This window comes from Mirounga angustirostris, unplaced genomic scaffold (assembly GCF_029215605.1).
Source record: "Mirounga angustirostris isolate CCGP_5_RB_7025 unplaced genomic scaffold, mMirAng1.0.hap1 SCAF_3, whole genome shotgun sequence".
Lineage (NCBI taxonomy): Eukaryota > Metazoa > Chordata > Mammalia > Carnivora > Phocidae > Mirounga > Mirounga angustirostris.
This window is the reverse complement of record NW_026991711.1, coordinates 191,753,702-191,771,977: the sequence shown is the minus strand read 5'-3', so window position 1 is coordinate 191,771,977 and position 18,276 is coordinate 191,753,702. Positions and strand designations below refer to the sequence as shown.

The following is an 18,276-nucleotide window of genomic DNA, read 5'->3' as shown; positions in this document are numbered from 1 at the left end:
AATAATGCTCACGTGATATTTCGTAGCCCCCTGTGGGCCGTCCTCCCTGTTTTCTGTTGGCTAAGTACAGCAGGCTGGGATGCACTGATAGACAGTATGACCCACAGAGTAATGATGGGCCCTCTTTGGGGTCCTAGCCCATAACCTCAGAGTTAGGAGAAGATAATCCAGTTAGAGCAGATAGGCGTCAACTCATTTATCCTTGGGTGGTTAACCCATGTCAGCCTTTGTTGCTAGAGATGGGTCAATTCTTAAGCAAAAGGACTGTATGGACCACATTTTAAATAGTTTAATTTATAACAATTGGAAAACACTGTTCTCCTAGGGTGACTACCTCCTGATGCAAGGATAGGACCCTCTGGGGCTTCCACTGTCTTGTTCTGTTGAAGAAGCATGATGCTTAGATTGGGTAGACCCATCCAGTTCTATCTAGTCCTTGGCAAATATGCACTGCTTTGAAATGGGACATTTTAATGACAGCTGGTGCTTTAAGTTTTGACAGTGGGTGTTCTCCTTCCTTGCTGGTACAGTGATCATCAGGTGAATTGTGTGACCTCCCATTACCAAATGCTAGTGGTGCTGGGCTGAAGTCACATCGGTGCCTGTTACATTCTCCTCCCTCACTGTGTCCCAACCTACTTTTGTTGTAGAAAGCAAGCGAGACATTCTATTCCTCTTTGATGGCTCAGCCAATCTTGTGGGCCAGTTCCCTGCTGTCCGCGACTTTCTCTACAAGGTTATTGATGAGCTTGATGTGAAAGCGGAGGGAACCCGGATTGCGGTGGCTCAGTACAGCGATGATGTCAGGGTGGAGTCCCGTTTTGATGAGCACCAGAATAAGCCCGAAATCCTGAGTCTTGTGAAGAGAATGAAGATCAAGACCGGCAAAGCCCTCAATCTGGGCTATGCCCTGGACTACGCACAGAGGTACATTTTTGTGAAGTCTGCTGGAAGCCGGATCGAGGATGGAGTGCTTCAGTTCCTGGTGCTGCTGGTTGCAGGAAAGTCATCGGATCGTTTGGACACACCTGCACTCAACCTGAAACAGAGCGGGGTGGTGACTTTCATATTGCAGGCCAAGAACGCAGATCCTGCTGAGCTGGAGTTGATGGTGCCGTCCCCCGTCTTCATCCTGGCCACCGAGTCACTTCCCAAGATTGGAGAACTTCAGCCACAGATCGTCAATCTCTTAAAATCAGTGCAAAATGGGGCACCGACACCAGGTATGGCATAGAGATTCTGGTTGCTTCTGCAGCCCCGTTCTGCAATGCACGAGTAAGGTAGGGCTGCTGGCTCTTTCTTTTCCCACTTTAATTGTCTAACTGCTCTCAGGGCAAGTCAGGAGAATCAGGGTGACCATTAGAATATTTCATAATTAGGTAGATATTTCATAATTAGATGATAAAGATTTAGACACATCAATAGTTAAAAATCCTTTCAAAAACCCTATTTTTACTATATGCCTAATAAAAGCCACACACCATGGGTACATTATAGCTAAAACAGTCTTCAGCTTCACAGTCCTCTAATGTCTTACTTTAAGAGGGTCTCACTGTGCTGTAATTCATCCACAATTCATTCATCAAGAATATAAGGCGTGACGAGAGGCGGGTACATTCCCACCATAAATGCTGCACTGGAATTTCCAACTGCTGATCTTTATTACCATGACTTTGTGTTTAACCGCTTTCCATTTGTTGGTAAAAATGCAGTTAAAAGAGTAATTAATTTCAAGTATAACCCTTTTGATTAAAAACTGAGAATTTAGAACTTCTGCATTGACTCTTCAGCTGTACACTGTCGGGTTTGGATTGTAACCCTGACATCTGGTCTCCCTTTTCCCTTGTTGATCGACTGTGACTTGCAGCAAATCATTCAAAAGCTCCCATCTATGTAACGTGTTGATGGTTACACAGGTTCTGCCCTCCTGTCTCTCCTCCACCCAACACTGTTTCCTGAGTACACCTCTGAAAGTTGATAATGCAAGTTCTAAAATAAAGGTCGGTCTGTCTATCTATGTATGTATGTATGTATGTATGTATGTATCTATCTATCTATCTATCTATCTATCTATCTATCTATCTATCATCTATCTATCTATCTATCATCTATTTATCTATATTGCTGCATTCATTTTCTATTTCTGTAGCAAATTGCCATAAATTTAGTGGCTTAAGACAAAATGGATTCATTGTCTTCCAGTTTTAGAGGTCAGCAATCCAAAACCAGTTCCACTGGGCTAAAAGCAAGGTGTCAACCAGATTGCTCTCCTTTTGGAGGTTCTCGTGCATTATGCATTCCCTTGTCTTGTTCGGCCTGCACTCCTTGGCTTGGGGCCCCTTCCTGCATCTGCAAAGCAGCAACAGAGCATCTTCTCTCTTCTCTGGCCTCTGCCTCCTCCCTCAGAGCTCTTCCTTGGCCTCTCATCGTCTTATCTCCCTCTTAGAAGGACACATGATTGATTATACTGGGCCTACCCGGATAATCCAGGATAATTTCCTCATCCCCCAAACACTTCATGTAATTGTACCTGCAAAGTCCCCTCCACAAGTTCTGGGGATTCTGAATTGGATACCTGTGTGGGGCCACTATTCAGTCCAACCTCGACCCATAGCAGATGGTCCCCTTTGGGTCACATGTGTCATTGAGGCTGTCTCCCTCCCAGTTTCAGGTGAAAAGGATGTGGTGTTTCTGATTGATGGCTCTGAGGGCGTCAGGAGCGGCTTCCCTCTGCTGAAAGAATTTGTCCAGAGAGTGGTGGAGAGCCTGGATGTGGGCCCGGACCGGGTTCGTGTGGCTCTGGTGCAGTACAGTGACCGGAACAGACCCGAGTTCTACCTGAATTCCTACATGGACCAGCAGAGTGTGGTCAACGCCGTACGCAGGCTGACCCTACTGGGAGGGCCAACCCCCAACACTGGGGCTGCCCTGGACTTTGTCCTGAGGAATATTCTGATCAGCTCTGCCGGAAGCAGGATAACAGAAGGTGTACCCCAGCTGCTGATCGTCCTGACAGCGGACAGGTCTGGGGATGATGTGAGGGGCCCCTCAGTGGTCCTGAAGAGGGGAGGGGCAGTACCCATTGGCATCGGCATTGGGAATGCTGACATCACGGAGATGCAGACCATCTCCTTCATCCCCGACTTTGCCGTGGCCATTCCCACCTTCCAGCAGCTGGGGACCATCCAGCAGGTGATCTCCAACAGAGTCATCCAGCTCAGCCGGGAAGAGCTAAGCAGGTTGCAGCCAGTTTTGCTCCTCCCAACGAGCCCAGGTAAGGAAGGGAGTCCTTGGGTCATTGTTCCTAGAAACCTCTGGGGCTACTTATTCGGACTGTGGGCTCAGAAGTGTTCTTTGTTGGTTTTCTCTACCATATCTTCACACTCGTGGGGTGAAAACTGGCCTTTCATGAAGAATTAGGGGCCATGTGCCTTTGGTCTCAGTGGCCAGCAGTGGCAGAGGCCTGGGGACATGCTATGATTCAATATTTTGGGCCAAATTAAATTTTCAAAGAGGTGCATGTGCTTGGCTTTAGTGCGGATCCCTGAGTCTGTGTAGAGGCTTCTGCATAATATCGGAAGGGATGGGACCATCTCATTGGTGGCACCAGCTCAATATCAATTCTAAGCTGCCCCTGGCAGGTCCAGCTGGCAGCCTTCTGTGATAAGGGAGGGAAATTGACCACAGGGTCCCCCAAGCTGGGGCACAGTCTCTGAAATATTGGTATTTCCAGAGCCAAAGTGTGATGATTGCTTTTGAATGTGGCTGGTGCTGAGAAGTAAATGTCTTAATTGGCAGGAGTCCACCTTGCTCTTATACTGTAGTTCATTCTATTTCATCTTTCCTGTTTCCCTTTTGTGGGCCTGGTTACAATAAGCTAGAAACAGTGGGAGCCTGGCTGCTGAGAATGAAGGGGGCTGAGATACATCCATCCCTTTCACAGTAGCACCGAGGGCCTGCCCGCCCTGGGCACTCCGGTGGGGAGGGTCACAGTAGTGAATAGGCAGCAGCATCCTTGCTCCCTTGTGGCTTACATTCTACAGAGTGCCCTCTGAAGCCTCACGGTGTGAAGAGGGAAAAAAAGGAAAGGCAGAGGGGAACAAAAGGAAGGGAAAAGTAGAAGCAAATGAGAAAAAGGTCAGATGTTGGATATGGTACCCTTTGGGTGAACGAAGGAGGTGAGGGTGACTGACATGGTACAGTTGAGAAGGACTGGCTTTTCCTTGCTGGTGTCTGGGACAGAGTACAGCATGCCCCACAGGCTTCTATGGAATACTCTAAAGGGTTTGTGATCAAATAAATCTGGGAAACAGTGGGATAAACAAAGCAAAAGAAGTCCCCCACACCAATTGATGTGTATTGCACATCTACAATTCAATAAGAGAATGCCACATTTCCAAAATTTATTTGATTGCAGGGTCCTTTTATATGGTGCATCCTGAGGTACCAGGGTTCTCAAGAATGCACTTTGGAAATCTTGTCATAGTGCATATGCTTCTTCTTTATTTTAAATACAAGCATATGTTTCTACAACATATTTGCTGTCTGACTCTTCAAAATAACTATTTTCTACCTTTGCCTTGTTCCTGTCTTGTTTCCTTTACACTCTCCTTCTTCCCAGCACCGCTGTCCATATCTCAGCCCCCACCTGTTCCCAGGTGAGCCGTCTCTGCCTCCTGGGCACCTGCCCCTCTCACCTACGCAAGGGTGCCATTCACCATTCTCTCTCCTGCCTCATTGCTTCTCCACTGAGGAAAGGAAGGATGATTCCCTTCACAATACAAACACATCACTTTTTCTTCTTTCTTAAAGACTCTCGATGCCTGCTTCCCCCCTCCAGTCATGCTCCCATCTCCCTTTTAAAGAGTTCTCTAAATCTTTACAATTCCCTTCTGAATCCACCCTGATCTGTCTTTCACTCTCACCATTCCACAGAAATAGCTCTTGTCAAGGTCCCTCCATGATCAATTCTCAGATGTCATCTTGCTTGGTCCATAAGAAGCTGATGCATGTCACAGTTGAGATCATCTCCTTCCTGAAACACCATCCCTATGTGGTCTAGACATGGCTCTTGTGTGTCTACTCTCTGCCTCCCTCAGAGTTACTCTTCTTTGTCTTTTGCTGGTTCCTTCTCTTCCCCCAGACTTGTAATCCACTGTAATGCCAGAATTCACTCCTGGGACTTGTATTTTAACTAGAAGAGTCAGAATGAGGATATTTTGTCTGTCAGGTGGTGATTCCAAGACAAATTGGGAGGTGGTTCATTAACACTAAGAATTTGGTGCCAGCAAAGGTGAAGCCCATGATAACATGTGATTCACAGGTGTTGGAAGCAAGAAGGATGTGGTCTTTCTCATTGATGGGTCCCAAAGTGCTGGTCCTGAATTTCAGTACATCCGCGCCCTCATTGAGAGGCTGGTTGACTACCTGGACGTGGGCTTCGACACGACTCGGGTGGCAGTCATCCAGTTCAGCGAGGATCCCAGGGTGGAATTCCTGCTGAATGCCCATTCCAGTAAGGATGAAGTGCAGAATGCAGTGAGGCGGCTGAGGCCCAAAGGTGGGAGGCAGATCAACATTGGTGGTGCCCTGGAGTACGTGTCAAGGAATATCTTCAAGAGGCCACTGGGGAGCCGGATTGAAGAGGGGGTCCCTCAGTTCCTGGTCCTCATTTCATCTGGGAAGTCTGATGATGTGGTAGACGATTCTGCAGCCGAGCTCAAGCAGTCTGGTGTGGCACCATTTACCATTGCAAGGAATGCAGACCAGGAAGAGTTGGTTAAGATCTCTCTGAGCCCTGAATATGTGTTCTCAGTGAGCACATTCCGGGAGCTGCCCAGCCTGGAGCAGAAACTACTGACCCCCATCACAACCCTAACTTCAGAGCAGATACAGAAGATCCTGGCCAGCACTCGCTATCCTTCTCCAGGTAAGATGGGGTATTTGTTGTTGTTCTCTGAGTATTTTTTTTTTAATATAAAAAAATAACAAGTTCATAGATCCATGGTATTCATGATAAGTTAAAATAAAATAAAGGGACACCTGATATTGAACTAGTTATGTCCTTTGCTCATTGCAAGGAGGGAGGATGCACATGATGGGGAACCATGGAGCATCTCAGTAAGAGGGTGTTAGAAAGGATTTAGGATAGGATTTGAGCTCATGGTAAGCAATTTTGTGGAAGGCTGCCAAATGGCAGTTTGGCCTGGATCGGATATTGTCAAGAAATGAAAATAATTCTGTGATTAGGTATCTTTCTACACTTAGAGCTAAAGCTATAATTGGTAAAGAGGCAGCAGGCATTCCTATTAGCCAGGATGGCAGGTGTTTGGTTATTTTTGTCTTCTTTTTGTCAGTGTGTACTCAGGACTCTGATGTTTGTGTTCTGTGAAATCTTATGTGTTCTACAGGAGAACCCAAAGCCTGGCTGTGTGTACTGGGCCAGCTTTTCTCTTTCTCAATATTGATGGCTAAATTCCATGACTTGTTCAGCTTTTGCTGTGCTATGTTTCCATTATAAGTAGCCTACTGATTTATGAGGCAAAAGAGGCTGAATTTGTTGAGTGGCAATGTATGAGTAGCTCAATAAAATGGCATCCAAGAAGGACCTAGAATTCTAACTAAAAGGAAAACGTGGCTCATCTTTCCCAGGACTTCTTGATTAATTTTGTATTTAAAAATGGATTCATATAAAGAAAATAGGGAAAATAACAATGAAAACAAAAAAAAAATTTTATAAATGCTAGGGGTATGTGGGCAGGAGGAAATCCCATGAGTCAAACACCTGGTGACCTGTTGTGGCACAGTGGGAGAGAGTTGGCATTCTTCACCCATCACTATTTAAGTGGTGGCCTCGAACAGAGAGGACATTTAACCTCATTTGTCTCTCTCTTCTTGTATACCAAAGATGTTGTTCCGGGTGATCTTGATCCCTTCAGGTAGTAACAGCTCGTGATTCTGTAGATTCTGATAATCCAGTTTCTAAATACTGTTTACATTTTTTAAAACTAGTTGTAACCCAGACCGCAAAGCCAAAATTAAAATAGAGTAAACTTAGAGAAAGTTTTGGAGAACTTCCAATAATTCAAAAAGCAGAAATTGTTTTGGTGAAAAAGGCCCAATTTTTAGAGATTAATTTTAAAAAGCTCAAGAGATAAACGCATGTACATCAGCTTATAATTTTAATGTTAATTAATATTGTGGTGCAACATAAGGCAAAGTTCAGAAATGAAAGCAGAAACAAAACCAGATAAATAACCAGTCATGTACTGAGTTTTCCTTTTCTTTTCTTTCTATGCACAGCTATTGAGAGTGATGCTGCAGACATTGTCTTCCTAATTGATACCTCTGACAGCATCGAGCCTGATGACGTTGCACATATTCGGGACTTTATTATCAAGATCGTCCGCAGACTCAACATTGGCCCCAATAAAGTGAGGATTGGGGTTGTACAGTTCAGCAATGAGGTCTTCCCAGAATTCTTCCTGAAGACCCATAAATCCCAGGCTGCTGTGCTCGATGCCTTACGTCGCCTGAGGTTCAGAGGGGGGTCCCCACTGAACGCTGGCAAAGCTCTGGAATTTGTGGCAAGAAACCTCTTTGTCAAGTCTGCTGGGAGCCGGATAGAAGACGGGGTGCCCCAACACCTGGTTCTCTTTCTGGGTGGAAAATCACAGGATGATATTTCCAGGTTTTCGCAGGTGATTAGCTCCTCAGGGATTGTGAGTTTAGGAGTGGGAGACCGAAATATAGACAGAACAGAGCTACAGACCATCACCAACGACCCCAGGCTGATATTCACGGTGCGAGAGTTCAGAGAGCTCCCCAGCATAGAAGACAGGGTCATGCATGCCTTTCGACCCTCTGGGGTCACACCTGCACCTCCAGGAGTGGACATACCTTCTCCCTCACGGCCAGGTACGATCCATGGGACCTGTAACTACAGAGCATGTCATCAATTACCTTTTAATTGAAAAATATAATTAGCATTTATTTTAATAATTTTCATCTGTTAGGGTTGTGGCTGCACATATAAGTAAAAACCAAACACTGGAAAAATGATTCAGTTGAACTGTAGAAGGAAACATATCCCAGAAAACATGGCCAATGATTCTTCCATGAGGCTTCTCTAAGGCTAGTCAGAGACCCATTGAAAAGTTCTATGAAGGTGCATTGAGGATTAGCCACAGATTCATTGGCTCTCAGAATAGGACAGAATCTTTTGAGGTTGGCTAGTGGATGCCCCTCTTTTACTCCAGTCTTGATGGCTTGATTATAATTAGGAAAGTACCCCCAAATGCCCTTGATTTTTGGCAGGCTTCCCTGAAGCTCTTAGCATGTTGGCAGGCAATCCTCCACAGGTGTATGGAGTCTGCTTCCCATTTTCCAATCTGTTTCTCCCAGCCCTTTTTTGATCTGCCTCTAGTACATCCCCTCGACTCCTGTCAGACATCATTGTTTATTTTTGGCCAGAAGGAAAGTGGTTAGTGGCATTTCCTAAAACATCTGAGTTTATGGACAGTTGAATCTGTGACAGGATACCATTTTGCATGGGATAATCAGACTCAGTTCTCAGTTTCCCTGAGTCCTTCTGCCTCCTATCTTCTTATTCAGATGATTTATCATTTATCTTCTTGTCTTTAGCATAATAGAGGCTATGAATTTGGGAACTATAGAGGCATGGAATAAAGCAAATGTGTTTACTGTGAATAAGCTCCAGGAATGTCTTATTCCATTTACTTTACACTTTGTATATTTGGTATGGATATGGAAACCAAATTTCTCCTCATTTCCATTTTAATCATTTTTAGAGAAAAAGAAAGCAGATGTTGTGTTCCTGTTGGATGGCTCCATCAATTTCAGGAGGGACAGTTTCCAGGAAGTGCTCCGTTTCGTGTCTGAAATTGTGGACACGCTGTATGAGGGGGGTGACTCCATCCAGGTGGGGCTGGTCCAGTACAACTCTGACCCCACTGATGAGTTCTTCCTGAAGGACTTTTCCACCAAGGAGCAGATTATTGACGCCATCAACAAAGTGGTCTACAAAGGGGGGAGACATGCAAACACCAAGGTGGGCATCGAGCACCTGCGGCAGAATCACTTCGTGCCAGAGGCAGGCAGCCGCCTGGATCAGAGGGTCCCTCAGATAGCATTTGTGATCACGGGTGGAAAGTCAGTGGAGGATGCCCAGGAGGCCAGCCTGGCACTCACCCAGAAGGGTGTCAAAGTGTTTGCCGTCGGCGTGAAGAACATCGACTCAGAGGAGGTTGGGAAAATAGCGTCCAACAGTGCTACAGCGTTCCGAGTGGGGAATGTTCAGGAGCTGTCTGAATTGAGCGAGCAAGTTCTGGAAACTCTGCATGATGCAATGCATGAGACCTTATGTCCGGGTGTGACTGATATTTCCAAAGGTAACCGATCCCCTTTATGTGTACATTTTCATTCTGTCATGCCAATGTTTAGGACTTGTTGAGTTATTTAGGTGCCTGGTGCTGGCCCATGGCTTCCTTGAGCCTTTGGCTTCTTTAGCCATTTTCCCTATATCCAGGTGGGTTGGGTCCTGGCAACCACCTGGCCCCTGTTATCGACAAAGCTACATTATCATCTTTCAGGGTAAGGCTGGAAGTCTGTATTTTGTTGTTCTTCTAAGATTTGCTTTTTCCCTCTATTCCTGGATCTCCCAAATAATTCAGACTTATTGATACCTGTTTGTGTTTATAGGTTTTATTAGATCAACTATTTGAGATCAGAGTATCTGAGTTCTCAAGTGCATTTAATTTAAAGCACAATCTGGGGATGTACGTGAACACCGACTGGATAGCAGGCCAAAATTGATTAACACTCCAGAAAAGCAAACCCATTAAAATGACCTACACTCTCAGTTCCTAAGAGTCAGCACTGGTGTTCCCTGAGAGGCAGACGGATTGCTTCTCAAAGCTCACACATAAGGATCTCGTTTTGCCCTTGAGCTTGATGCCCGGTACCCGTCCTGGGGCTGTGCCTGTGTATTAGACTCATTTCGGCCACCTTGACTTAGAGCTCATTGCCTACTTTGCTTTTGCAGCCTGTAATCTGGATGTGATTCTGGGGTTTGATGGATCAAGAGACCAGAACGTATTTGTGACCCAGAAGGGCCTTGAGTCCAAGGTGGACGCCATTTTGAATAGAATCAGCCAGATGCAAAGAATCAGCTGCAGCGGGGACCAGATGCCCACCGTGCGAGTGTCGGTGGTGGCCAGCACGCCCTCAGGTCCTGTGGAGGCCTTTGACTTTGCCGAGTACCAGCCGGAGCTGTTTGAGAAGTTCCGGAACATGCGTAGCCAGCAGCCCTATGTCCTCACTGCGGACGCACTGAAGGTCTATCAGAACAAGTTCAGACAGTCCTCACCAGAGAGTGTAAAGGTGAGCGTGGGTGCCTCCTTCTTCCAGCTTCCTGTGCAGTTTCTGGACTTCTGTTGGTCAGGAGGGACACCTCTATGTCCAGATGCCCCTTTCCCCAAAGTGTTCTTCATCTATAAACACTCTTCATGTTTGACGGGGTTGGCAGTGCCTGATCATGGAGGTGCTTTGTCGTCAACTGATCACAATAGTCTGAAATGTATTATCTGCCTCATTTCAGTAGTTTTACTTATACTCTAAAAAAAATTCCTGGAAATCAGTAATTAAGATTGACTGAGTTGAAGTGATGATTAATTCATGTTTAATTGTAGTCCTATCCATTAAGGACATCATGCTCTGTTTCTCTCTCTTTCTCTCAGTGTGATGTATAGATACATACACGTATACATATATAGATATAATGTGAACACACACACACACTACTAGTCTGCTCAGATGCCGTAACAGATTACACAGACTGGACGGCTGAAACAACAGAAATTTATTCTCACAATCCAGGAGACGCTGCAAGTCTGAGATCAGAGTGTCTGCTGGGTTGGTCTTCGGAGGCCTCTGTCCTTGGCCTCCAGAAGGCCACCTTCTCCTTCGGTCTCCGTACGGTCTTCCCTCTGTGTGTCTGTGTCCCAATCTCCTCTTCTTAGAAGGAGACGAGTCACACTGGATGAGAGCCCACCCCAATGATCTCCCTAAATTTAAGGACCCTTTAAAAGCCCTATCACCAAATACAGTAATACTCTGAGGTACTGAAGGCTAAGGCATCAACATATGATATTTGGAGGGACATAGTTCAGCCCATAACAAACATACACACACACACACAATTTCTAGAAACTATATCACATAAATAGGAAAATGAGATAAACTGTCTTTATTTTTATTGTGATTTTGTAAGTTAACCAAGCACCACAATAGACTCATTTATTTTATCCCTCATTTATTGCACGGTATCAAAGAGCTATGCCCGGGGGATGATCGTTTCTCAGCGTTGGCCCCAGTGTCCTCAACTGTAAGATGGAGGGTTTGAATGGTCCAGTCTCCCCTCTGGAAGTCTGTAATGTTTCTTTCTAATTGTGGCTGGGGTTTGACTGATCCTTTATTTTCAGGTGGTCATTCATTTTACGGATGGAGTGGATGGAAGTCTGGCTGATTTACAAAAGGCGTCTGAGGAACTCCGACAAGAAGGTGGGTTGTGGGTTTTCTAAACGTGAGAAGTTGGCTTGGGTGAGAGCCAGGAGTCCTCTGGGGGACCCTCGGGGGTTCCTCCCCACAGTCTGGCCCTCTGTCACCTGCCTGGGGCTGTCAGAGTTCCCCTCATACCACAGATGGCTTTATCACCAAGTCCTGACACAGGACTCAGGTTCTCAGACTCATTCAGGCGGCAGAACATCTAGAAAGCATGATGCTTTTGCAAAAGAACATGACACTTTGATCACAGCTCAAAAATACCATTTTAAGCAAAAAGATGCTCATTAGACAAACAAATAGTGAACACACGTTTTCCAAATTTAAGGTGATTAGATAAACAGGGATGCCTATTATATAATATCTGACTGTCTGCTTTGGAGTTTGTAGCACTGACTATCAGAAAGCGAATGCCAACACCAGAAGCTTAGAGAAGCAAAATTTACCATGAGGATGTTCTATTTCTTAGCTGGCTTTTCCTGAGCAAGAAGACGAGACTTGTTAATCTAGTTTTGGGGGTGGGGCCTTGCAGCTCTTTCCACAGCATCCCTGTGTTCTGTCCGGTCAGGCCAGAGTTTACGAATTTATGTATGAATATGTTTCGTGATGTCACTTCCTGTGTTTCTCCTGATCAGCTTAGTTCTACGACTGGAACGGTTGCCCAGAGGCGTCCAAGGTTCCAGTATGTTAACTCTTCAGGGTAGCTAACTAGTTTGAGTCCATACGTTTCAGGTAAAAGCCACATTTTACACTGAAGTTTTCTTTTAAAATAAAAAGTCAGGAGGGCGACGAGGTTGTGGTTTGGAAGGCCGGGCGAGCCACGGTGGATGTCTCTCCTTGCAGGGGTCCAGGCTCTGATCCTGGTGGGCCTGGAGCGCGTAGCCAACTTGGAGCAACTGATGCAGCTGGAGTTCGGGCGAGGCTTCCTGTACAACAGGCCGCTGCAGCTCAACTTGCTGGACCTCGATTATGAGCTAGCAGAGCAGCTCGTGAGTTTTTATGTCTCTACCCACAAACCGGTCCGGATACCAAATTCTTTGTCATCTTAAGATAATCAAGGTTTTTTTTTTTTGCCAGATGAGTGGCAGAGGGGCTCTTTGGATGGGTAATTCAAAATTCAGTTAATTTAATTCACTTGGGAGGGACCTGCCTTGTTGCCACCCCCAGCGTGAGTCCTGGAAACGGAGGTATCCAAGAGCTGGGAAAACAGCCAGGGGGACGGTGGGTCTCTAGGCAGGCTGCTGGTGGTTTCCTCTGCTCCCTTTCGTGAGCGTCTTGCCCTTCATAAGATTGCCGCAAAGGCAAAACATCAGACTGTCCCCAAACAGGAAACAGTGTTGTAAGCATCAGAAAGCTTGCACGCGAAAACAAGGCTATGCAGGAAAAGAAAGACCCTTTCTGGGCCGAGATGCATCTCCATTGCCTTCTCTCCTAGTTTCCTCTGGAGCAAATAAAGGTGCCCCCCGAGGCTTCCCAGTGCTTGAGTTCAGCCTCTCTCGGCTGGAGGTGCCGGCTCCCGGGTGGGAGTGAGGCGGGCCTTCGGGGGATGTGGGGCTGAGTGGTCAATTTAGGGATTGTTTGCTGGAGGCAAGAGTGGGCGGTGGGACAGATTGACTGTTCCTTCTTCCCGGGGCTGGAATTAGGACTTTATTTTGTTACTGGGTGGAAGGAGGTCGTGTTAGTTGACGCATCCGGGACATGGAAGAAAGTGAAAACTCTAAGAAGCCCAGCGCAAGAAAAGCATCGGACCACCATGAGTTTAGCAGTTGGAACTGTTTCTTGGGCGTGCGCTTCCCCGTCAAGCCAGGGGCTAGGATGGGAAGGGAACGTCGAGGGTGTCTGCTGAGTGTGGGCCCCACTGGTGACCCAGAGTGTGGTGCTGGTGGCTAAGACACAGGCCACTTGTGTCTGCCCCCCACGCAGCGGCTGTCCCCGAGGCCTCCTGCGGGCGGGCCCCATAATCTGTGCCCTGACCATGGCTGTGAGGAAGGGTGTATGGATCTCCATTTTGGAGATCCTTCTGTCCGGGCCGTATGCAGTTTGTTTCTTAGGTCTTGCTCTTTGGAGTTTAAGACTATGTAAGTTATGCTTAACCTTTGAGATTTGAAGATGTGTGTTGGAAACTTGTAGAAGTAAGGCCCAGACTGAGGTGACACTGTGAATAAAATCCAACTTTGGTCGCTCTTCGCGCTCCCATTTGTGACTCACCACCGCTGTCCTGACTGCTCAGCCAGTCTCGGAGAGAATGCCGCGCGAGCAGAACTTCATCTCTCACTGCGAAATCCACGCACATCAGATTTTGACCTTCACGGCATATTTATGCTTTTTTTTTTTTTTTCCCCTAGACATTGTTGAGACCTGAACTTTCTTTTCCTTTTGGTAGGACAACATTGCCGAGAAAGCTTGCTGCGGAGTTCCCTGCAAATGCTCCGGACAAAGGGGAGACCGTGGGCCCCTTGGCAGCATTGGGCCAAAGGTAAGGTGGCTTTGCCCTTCCCTTACACCTGGAGCTAGATCTCAGCAGAGTCCCAGGGGCTCAACAGGAGGCCCGAGGGGCGCTGGATGCCCGCCACCTTCTCTCTTTCCTCGGGGTGAGGGCATCTGGTTCTTCGTTTTATAAAATACTGTTAAAATCGGTGGGCGTCACTAGCAACCTTGCTGTGGATGGTCAACAGGGATTCTTAGCAAATGCGTCTAAGTTACAGGAAACGGACAGGATTTCTCAGTAGATCAGAGTCTTTAAGATCCCGCTGGATTAATTACGCTGGAATAATGAGCAGAAGCCCAAGTTCAAGGGGACAGCTAAAGCCATGCTGATCGGTGGCACTGCTCTGTCAAAGGAAGGGGGTCGGGGAGACACTTGAATGTGGAACAAAGGAAACTATGGGCCTTAACTGAGGAACTGATTTGCTCTGTTCTAGGGTATTCCCGGGGAAGATGGCTATCGAGGTTATCCCGGTGACGAGGGTGGACCCGTAAGTACAAGATAATTTGTTCTTGAAGCTTTCATTCCGTCCTTATTCCTCACACGTTGGGGTTGAATTGTGGGCTTCATAATCCGTCACATTTCCAGTGACTTTCCTACTGGGAAAACATTAATTTCTGACCTCCTCCACGACTGCCCTCCGACCTCTAACTGTGGAGCACAGCGTGATGCCCCCGGACAGGACCCACGTGGGCATGCGGTGCGGGGGTTTTCCTGGTCCTGTTTCCGAGGGAGACACTTGATGGCCTCTGAGACTTGGGGCCACCGGAGGGTCCAGCTGGGGGCTCAGGAAGCAGTTCCTGGGACCAATGAAGTCTGAGAGGCTTTGAGACACCAGCAGGAAGCCCAGCCCTGGGATGGGGATAAAGGGCCCGGTGGGGAGTAGGTGAAGTCACGGGCTCCCAGCTGGAAGTGCTGGGTGTCAGGGCTGACCCCAGGACCCTTTGGAGAGCTGAGAACCAGGGATGGCACAGAGGAGACGTCAGGCCGAGGATTCTCCCAGCACCCAGTACCCAGAAGTCTGCCCACCCTTGGTCCTCCAGGGAGGTACCCTCTGAGCTGCAGACCCTTCCAGGCCCCACTCCCTCCAGAGGCGGGAACTGCCCAGGGCTGGGGGTGCAGGGTGCTGGAGGCTTCACCGGGATCGAACAGCATCCCTGCCAGCAAAATCCACTTTCTAGGACACGCCTTTCCCTGCAAAGCAAACTCAGTGGAGGCATGTGACAAGGAGGAGCTCCAACCTGTAAATGACTTTGTCTCTCGGGCAGGGTGAGCGCGGTCCTCCTGGCGTGAACGGCACTCAAGGTTTCCAGGGCTGCCCCGGGCAGAGAGGAGTAAAGGTACCGTGTGTTGGCCCCTGAGAGTGTGGGGGGACCCACAGCCCCAGGGCCCTGGTAGGTGGAGGGCATTCAGTGGCACCTGCAGAAGTGAGAGAGTTTCCCCAAATGCCTCCTTGGGGAGGAAGGCCCCCGGGGGCCCCAGCGGCCAGCAGCCTCTCATTGGAGGGCGGCTCCAAAGTCTGGCGGGCTCAGAAGCCCTGGCAACGGTGGGAAGGGAGCCTGAGGATAGTGGAATAGTTTCCTATGGGCAAGTCAGGAGGCAGTCACAAGGACAGAGAACGCACGGGCCAGGGCGGAGGGAGGGCTGGGGGCCAGCGGCTCCAGCCCCGGACCCCGAGAGAAGCCAGGAAAGTGTTGGGGCAGAGTGGATGGCAAGCGCTAGAAGATTCCTTGTGTGAAATACTTGGATTTGTTTTCTCCTCCGTGTGCTGAAGTTTGAAAACAGCTGCTGAAGGGAAGGGGCCAACGAGGGGCAAAGTCACAAAGGGATCTTGGAGCCTGGCCCCCTTCTGCTCAGGGAGTCAAGGTTCTGGCAGATTAGCCTTAGGATCCTCCATGTGATGGAGAGAGGGCAGCACAGACAGATGAGTGCCCAACCCTGAATTTCGGATTCGGGGTGCTCAGGTGGGGTGGGGCTCCCCCAGCCTGTTCTAGCCTCTTCTCTTTGGCCTCCAGGGAGGAGCTAATGTCTCCCTTTTCCCCTACCTTCCAGGGCTCTCGCGGATTCCCAGGAGAGAAGGTACCTACGCTTGTTTCCGTTTTTTAAATTTAAAGCATTCCCAGTATCTGTCATTTCTCCTCTGCCAGAATGGCTTTCTATCCTCACTCTGTGTCTTGTTCCCTCGCAGGGTGAATTAGGAGAAATCGGGCTAGATGGTCTCGACGGTGAAGATGTAAGCGATTTCACACTCTGAGTCCACACCGCGTCCAGTCCTGAACATCCCGGCCACTCATCCCTCAGATCTGGAAATTGTGCCAGGAGTGACGTTTTCTTATTGTCTTTGACAGGGAGACAAAGGATTGCCTGGTTCTTCTGGAGAAAAAGGGAATCCCGGTAGAAGGGTCAGTATGTTTCCATAGTGTTGCCATTGTGGGAAAACAAAAAACATTTTCCTTAAGGAATGTATTTTTTTATTCATCCCTGCTTCCTCCAGGCAGCCTTCCCTGATGTCCTCTAGGGGTGCATCCTTGGCGTCGCCTCGGTCCTCTGTCAGCTGGGACAATTACATCAGATTTTTTGTTTGTTTGTTTGTTTGAAGAGTTATGTCTCATAGGGCAGGGACTGAGTGTGTTCTGTTTAAACAACTCCCTGGTGCCTGGTACAGAATAGGTCCCAGTAAATATTTGGGATTACTTGAACAAATCAGAAACATCTGGAAGTCATTTTACCTTCATGTAAATGAGCAAATGGGAAATGCTGTTCTGTTTAAGATTTATGAACTGAAGAACGTGCTTTTAAGGGTGAGCTACAAATTTGAAACTCTATCTAATTTTTGTCTCTGCTTGTGCTTTTTATTTAGGGGGACAAAGGACCTAAAGGGGACAAGGGAGAGAGAGGGGACATTGGAATTCGAGGTGACCCGGTAAGGGAGCTTCCTCATCCGCAGTTTGAGACCCACATCTGGGGAAGAGGGTTGCAGGAAAGTGGGTTGAAAGGAAGAATTTTAAACCAGAATTTTGAAATTGCCTTTAAATGTGTCAATAACATACGTGGTTTGTCCTTTTCCTACAATTTTGGAGATGCATTTGCTCTCTTACCTGCAAAGACCAGCGTTTGCAAGGCCTAGCATACGAAGACCTCAGAAATTTCCCTAAAAGCTGGTCTCAGGCACTTTAATCCAGAGGATCAGGTGGTTAGAAAGCTATTAGGGGTGGCAAAAACGTTAAGACCCTGAGCCACCACCCCTCAGCCACGTCCTGCAGAGCCCACCTACCCCACTCGGACAGCCTGACTGTGGGGTCATGGACCACTCTTGGCTCTGGGGAGGGCAGTGGCCCGGGGTCCCTCTCGCCTTGTTCTGGCCAGGAGGAGAGGAGGCTGGCCTGAGAGGGCTTTTGTAGAACCATGGAACCAGAAAAGCTGCAAACCCCCTTTTTCTCCCCATTTCTTTTCCTCATGTGAATTTCAAGCGTCCCTTTCTGGCATATGCGGCTCATGTCCCTGACCCGTGTTGTTCACAGGGTAACTCAGGACAGGACAGTCAGCAGAGAGGACCCAAAGGAGAAACTGGAGACATCGGCCCCATGGTACGGCGCTCTGCATTCCCAGGCCCCGCTTGCCGACGGCTTGCCCAGCCACAGAGGCCACGGAAGTGGTCTTCGGGGCCGTGGGGCACACGAGGCTAGGAGCGGACTGTGTGTGCAGGTGAAGGGGTCTCCCCAACAGGGAACAATAGCAGCTGCCTCCAAGAGGGGCTTCTTTTCTGCAGATTTGTGCCCCTTGGATATTAATGGAAAGTGCTTGTCAAGCCAGAGGCTTGTGGAGACAGGCCCGACCCACGTCTAAGGGGCCCCACCAAGCAGCCCACCACCCTGGGTGTGTGCCCCTTTTCCCGTAGTGTCTGGCCCAGTGTGCCAGAGTTAGACAGTCTTCTTTGCAGATGAGACTCTTAGGCCGATGTTTTCTCCACCTCAGGGTCTCCCTGGGAGAGACGGGGTATCTGGAAGCCCTGGAGAAATCGGGAAAGACGTGAGTGCCTCTTGGGGCTTGGGGGGCTCCTTGGGAAGATTTAGCAGAGCTACTCAGCAGCTTTATACTTAGGGACTTTAAGGGGATTTCTGAAACTGTTGTCACCCAGACCTTGCTGCTTATAGGAATTTTTCATTCTTATAGTTTGCTCTGTGCTCCCTCTCTTCCCCCACCCCCCGGTT

At 48.1% G+C, this 18,276-nt stretch overlaps 1 protein-coding gene across 2 annotated transcripts in view; it reads left to right on the top strand.

Moving 5' to 3' along the window:
- Positions 1-18,276, top strand: part of COL6A3 (collagen type VI alpha 3 chain) — a 78,579-nt gene that overhangs the window by 29,665 nt on the left and 30,638 nt on the right. For both annotated transcript variants that reach the window (XM_045867656.3, XM_064587297.1), the window contains 17 exons: positions 651-1,223; positions 2,666-3,274; positions 5,324-5,929; positions 7,303-7,917; positions 8,811-9,410; positions 10,064-10,401; positions 11,502-11,580; positions 12,424-12,569; positions 13,964-14,056; positions 14,502-14,555; positions 15,334-15,405; positions 16,118-16,144; positions 16,254-16,298; positions 16,414-16,467; positions 16,926-16,988; positions 17,587-17,652; positions 18,041-18,094. In XM_045867656.3, the coding sequence (XP_045723612.2) occupies positions 651-1,223; positions 2,666-3,274; positions 5,324-5,929; positions 7,303-7,917; positions 8,811-9,410; positions 10,064-10,401; positions 11,502-11,580; positions 12,424-12,569; positions 13,964-14,056; positions 14,502-14,555; positions 15,334-15,405; positions 16,118-16,144; positions 16,254-16,298; positions 16,414-16,467; positions 16,926-16,988; positions 17,587-17,652; positions 18,041-18,094 (4,094 nt within the window). The remainder of the gene's footprint in view (positions 1-650; positions 1,224-2,665; positions 3,275-5,323; positions 5,930-7,302; positions 7,918-8,810; positions 9,411-10,063; positions 10,402-11,501; positions 11,581-12,423; positions 12,570-13,963; positions 14,057-14,501; positions 14,556-15,333; positions 15,406-16,117; positions 16,145-16,253; positions 16,299-16,413; positions 16,468-16,925; positions 16,989-17,586; positions 17,653-18,040; positions 18,095-18,276) is intronic.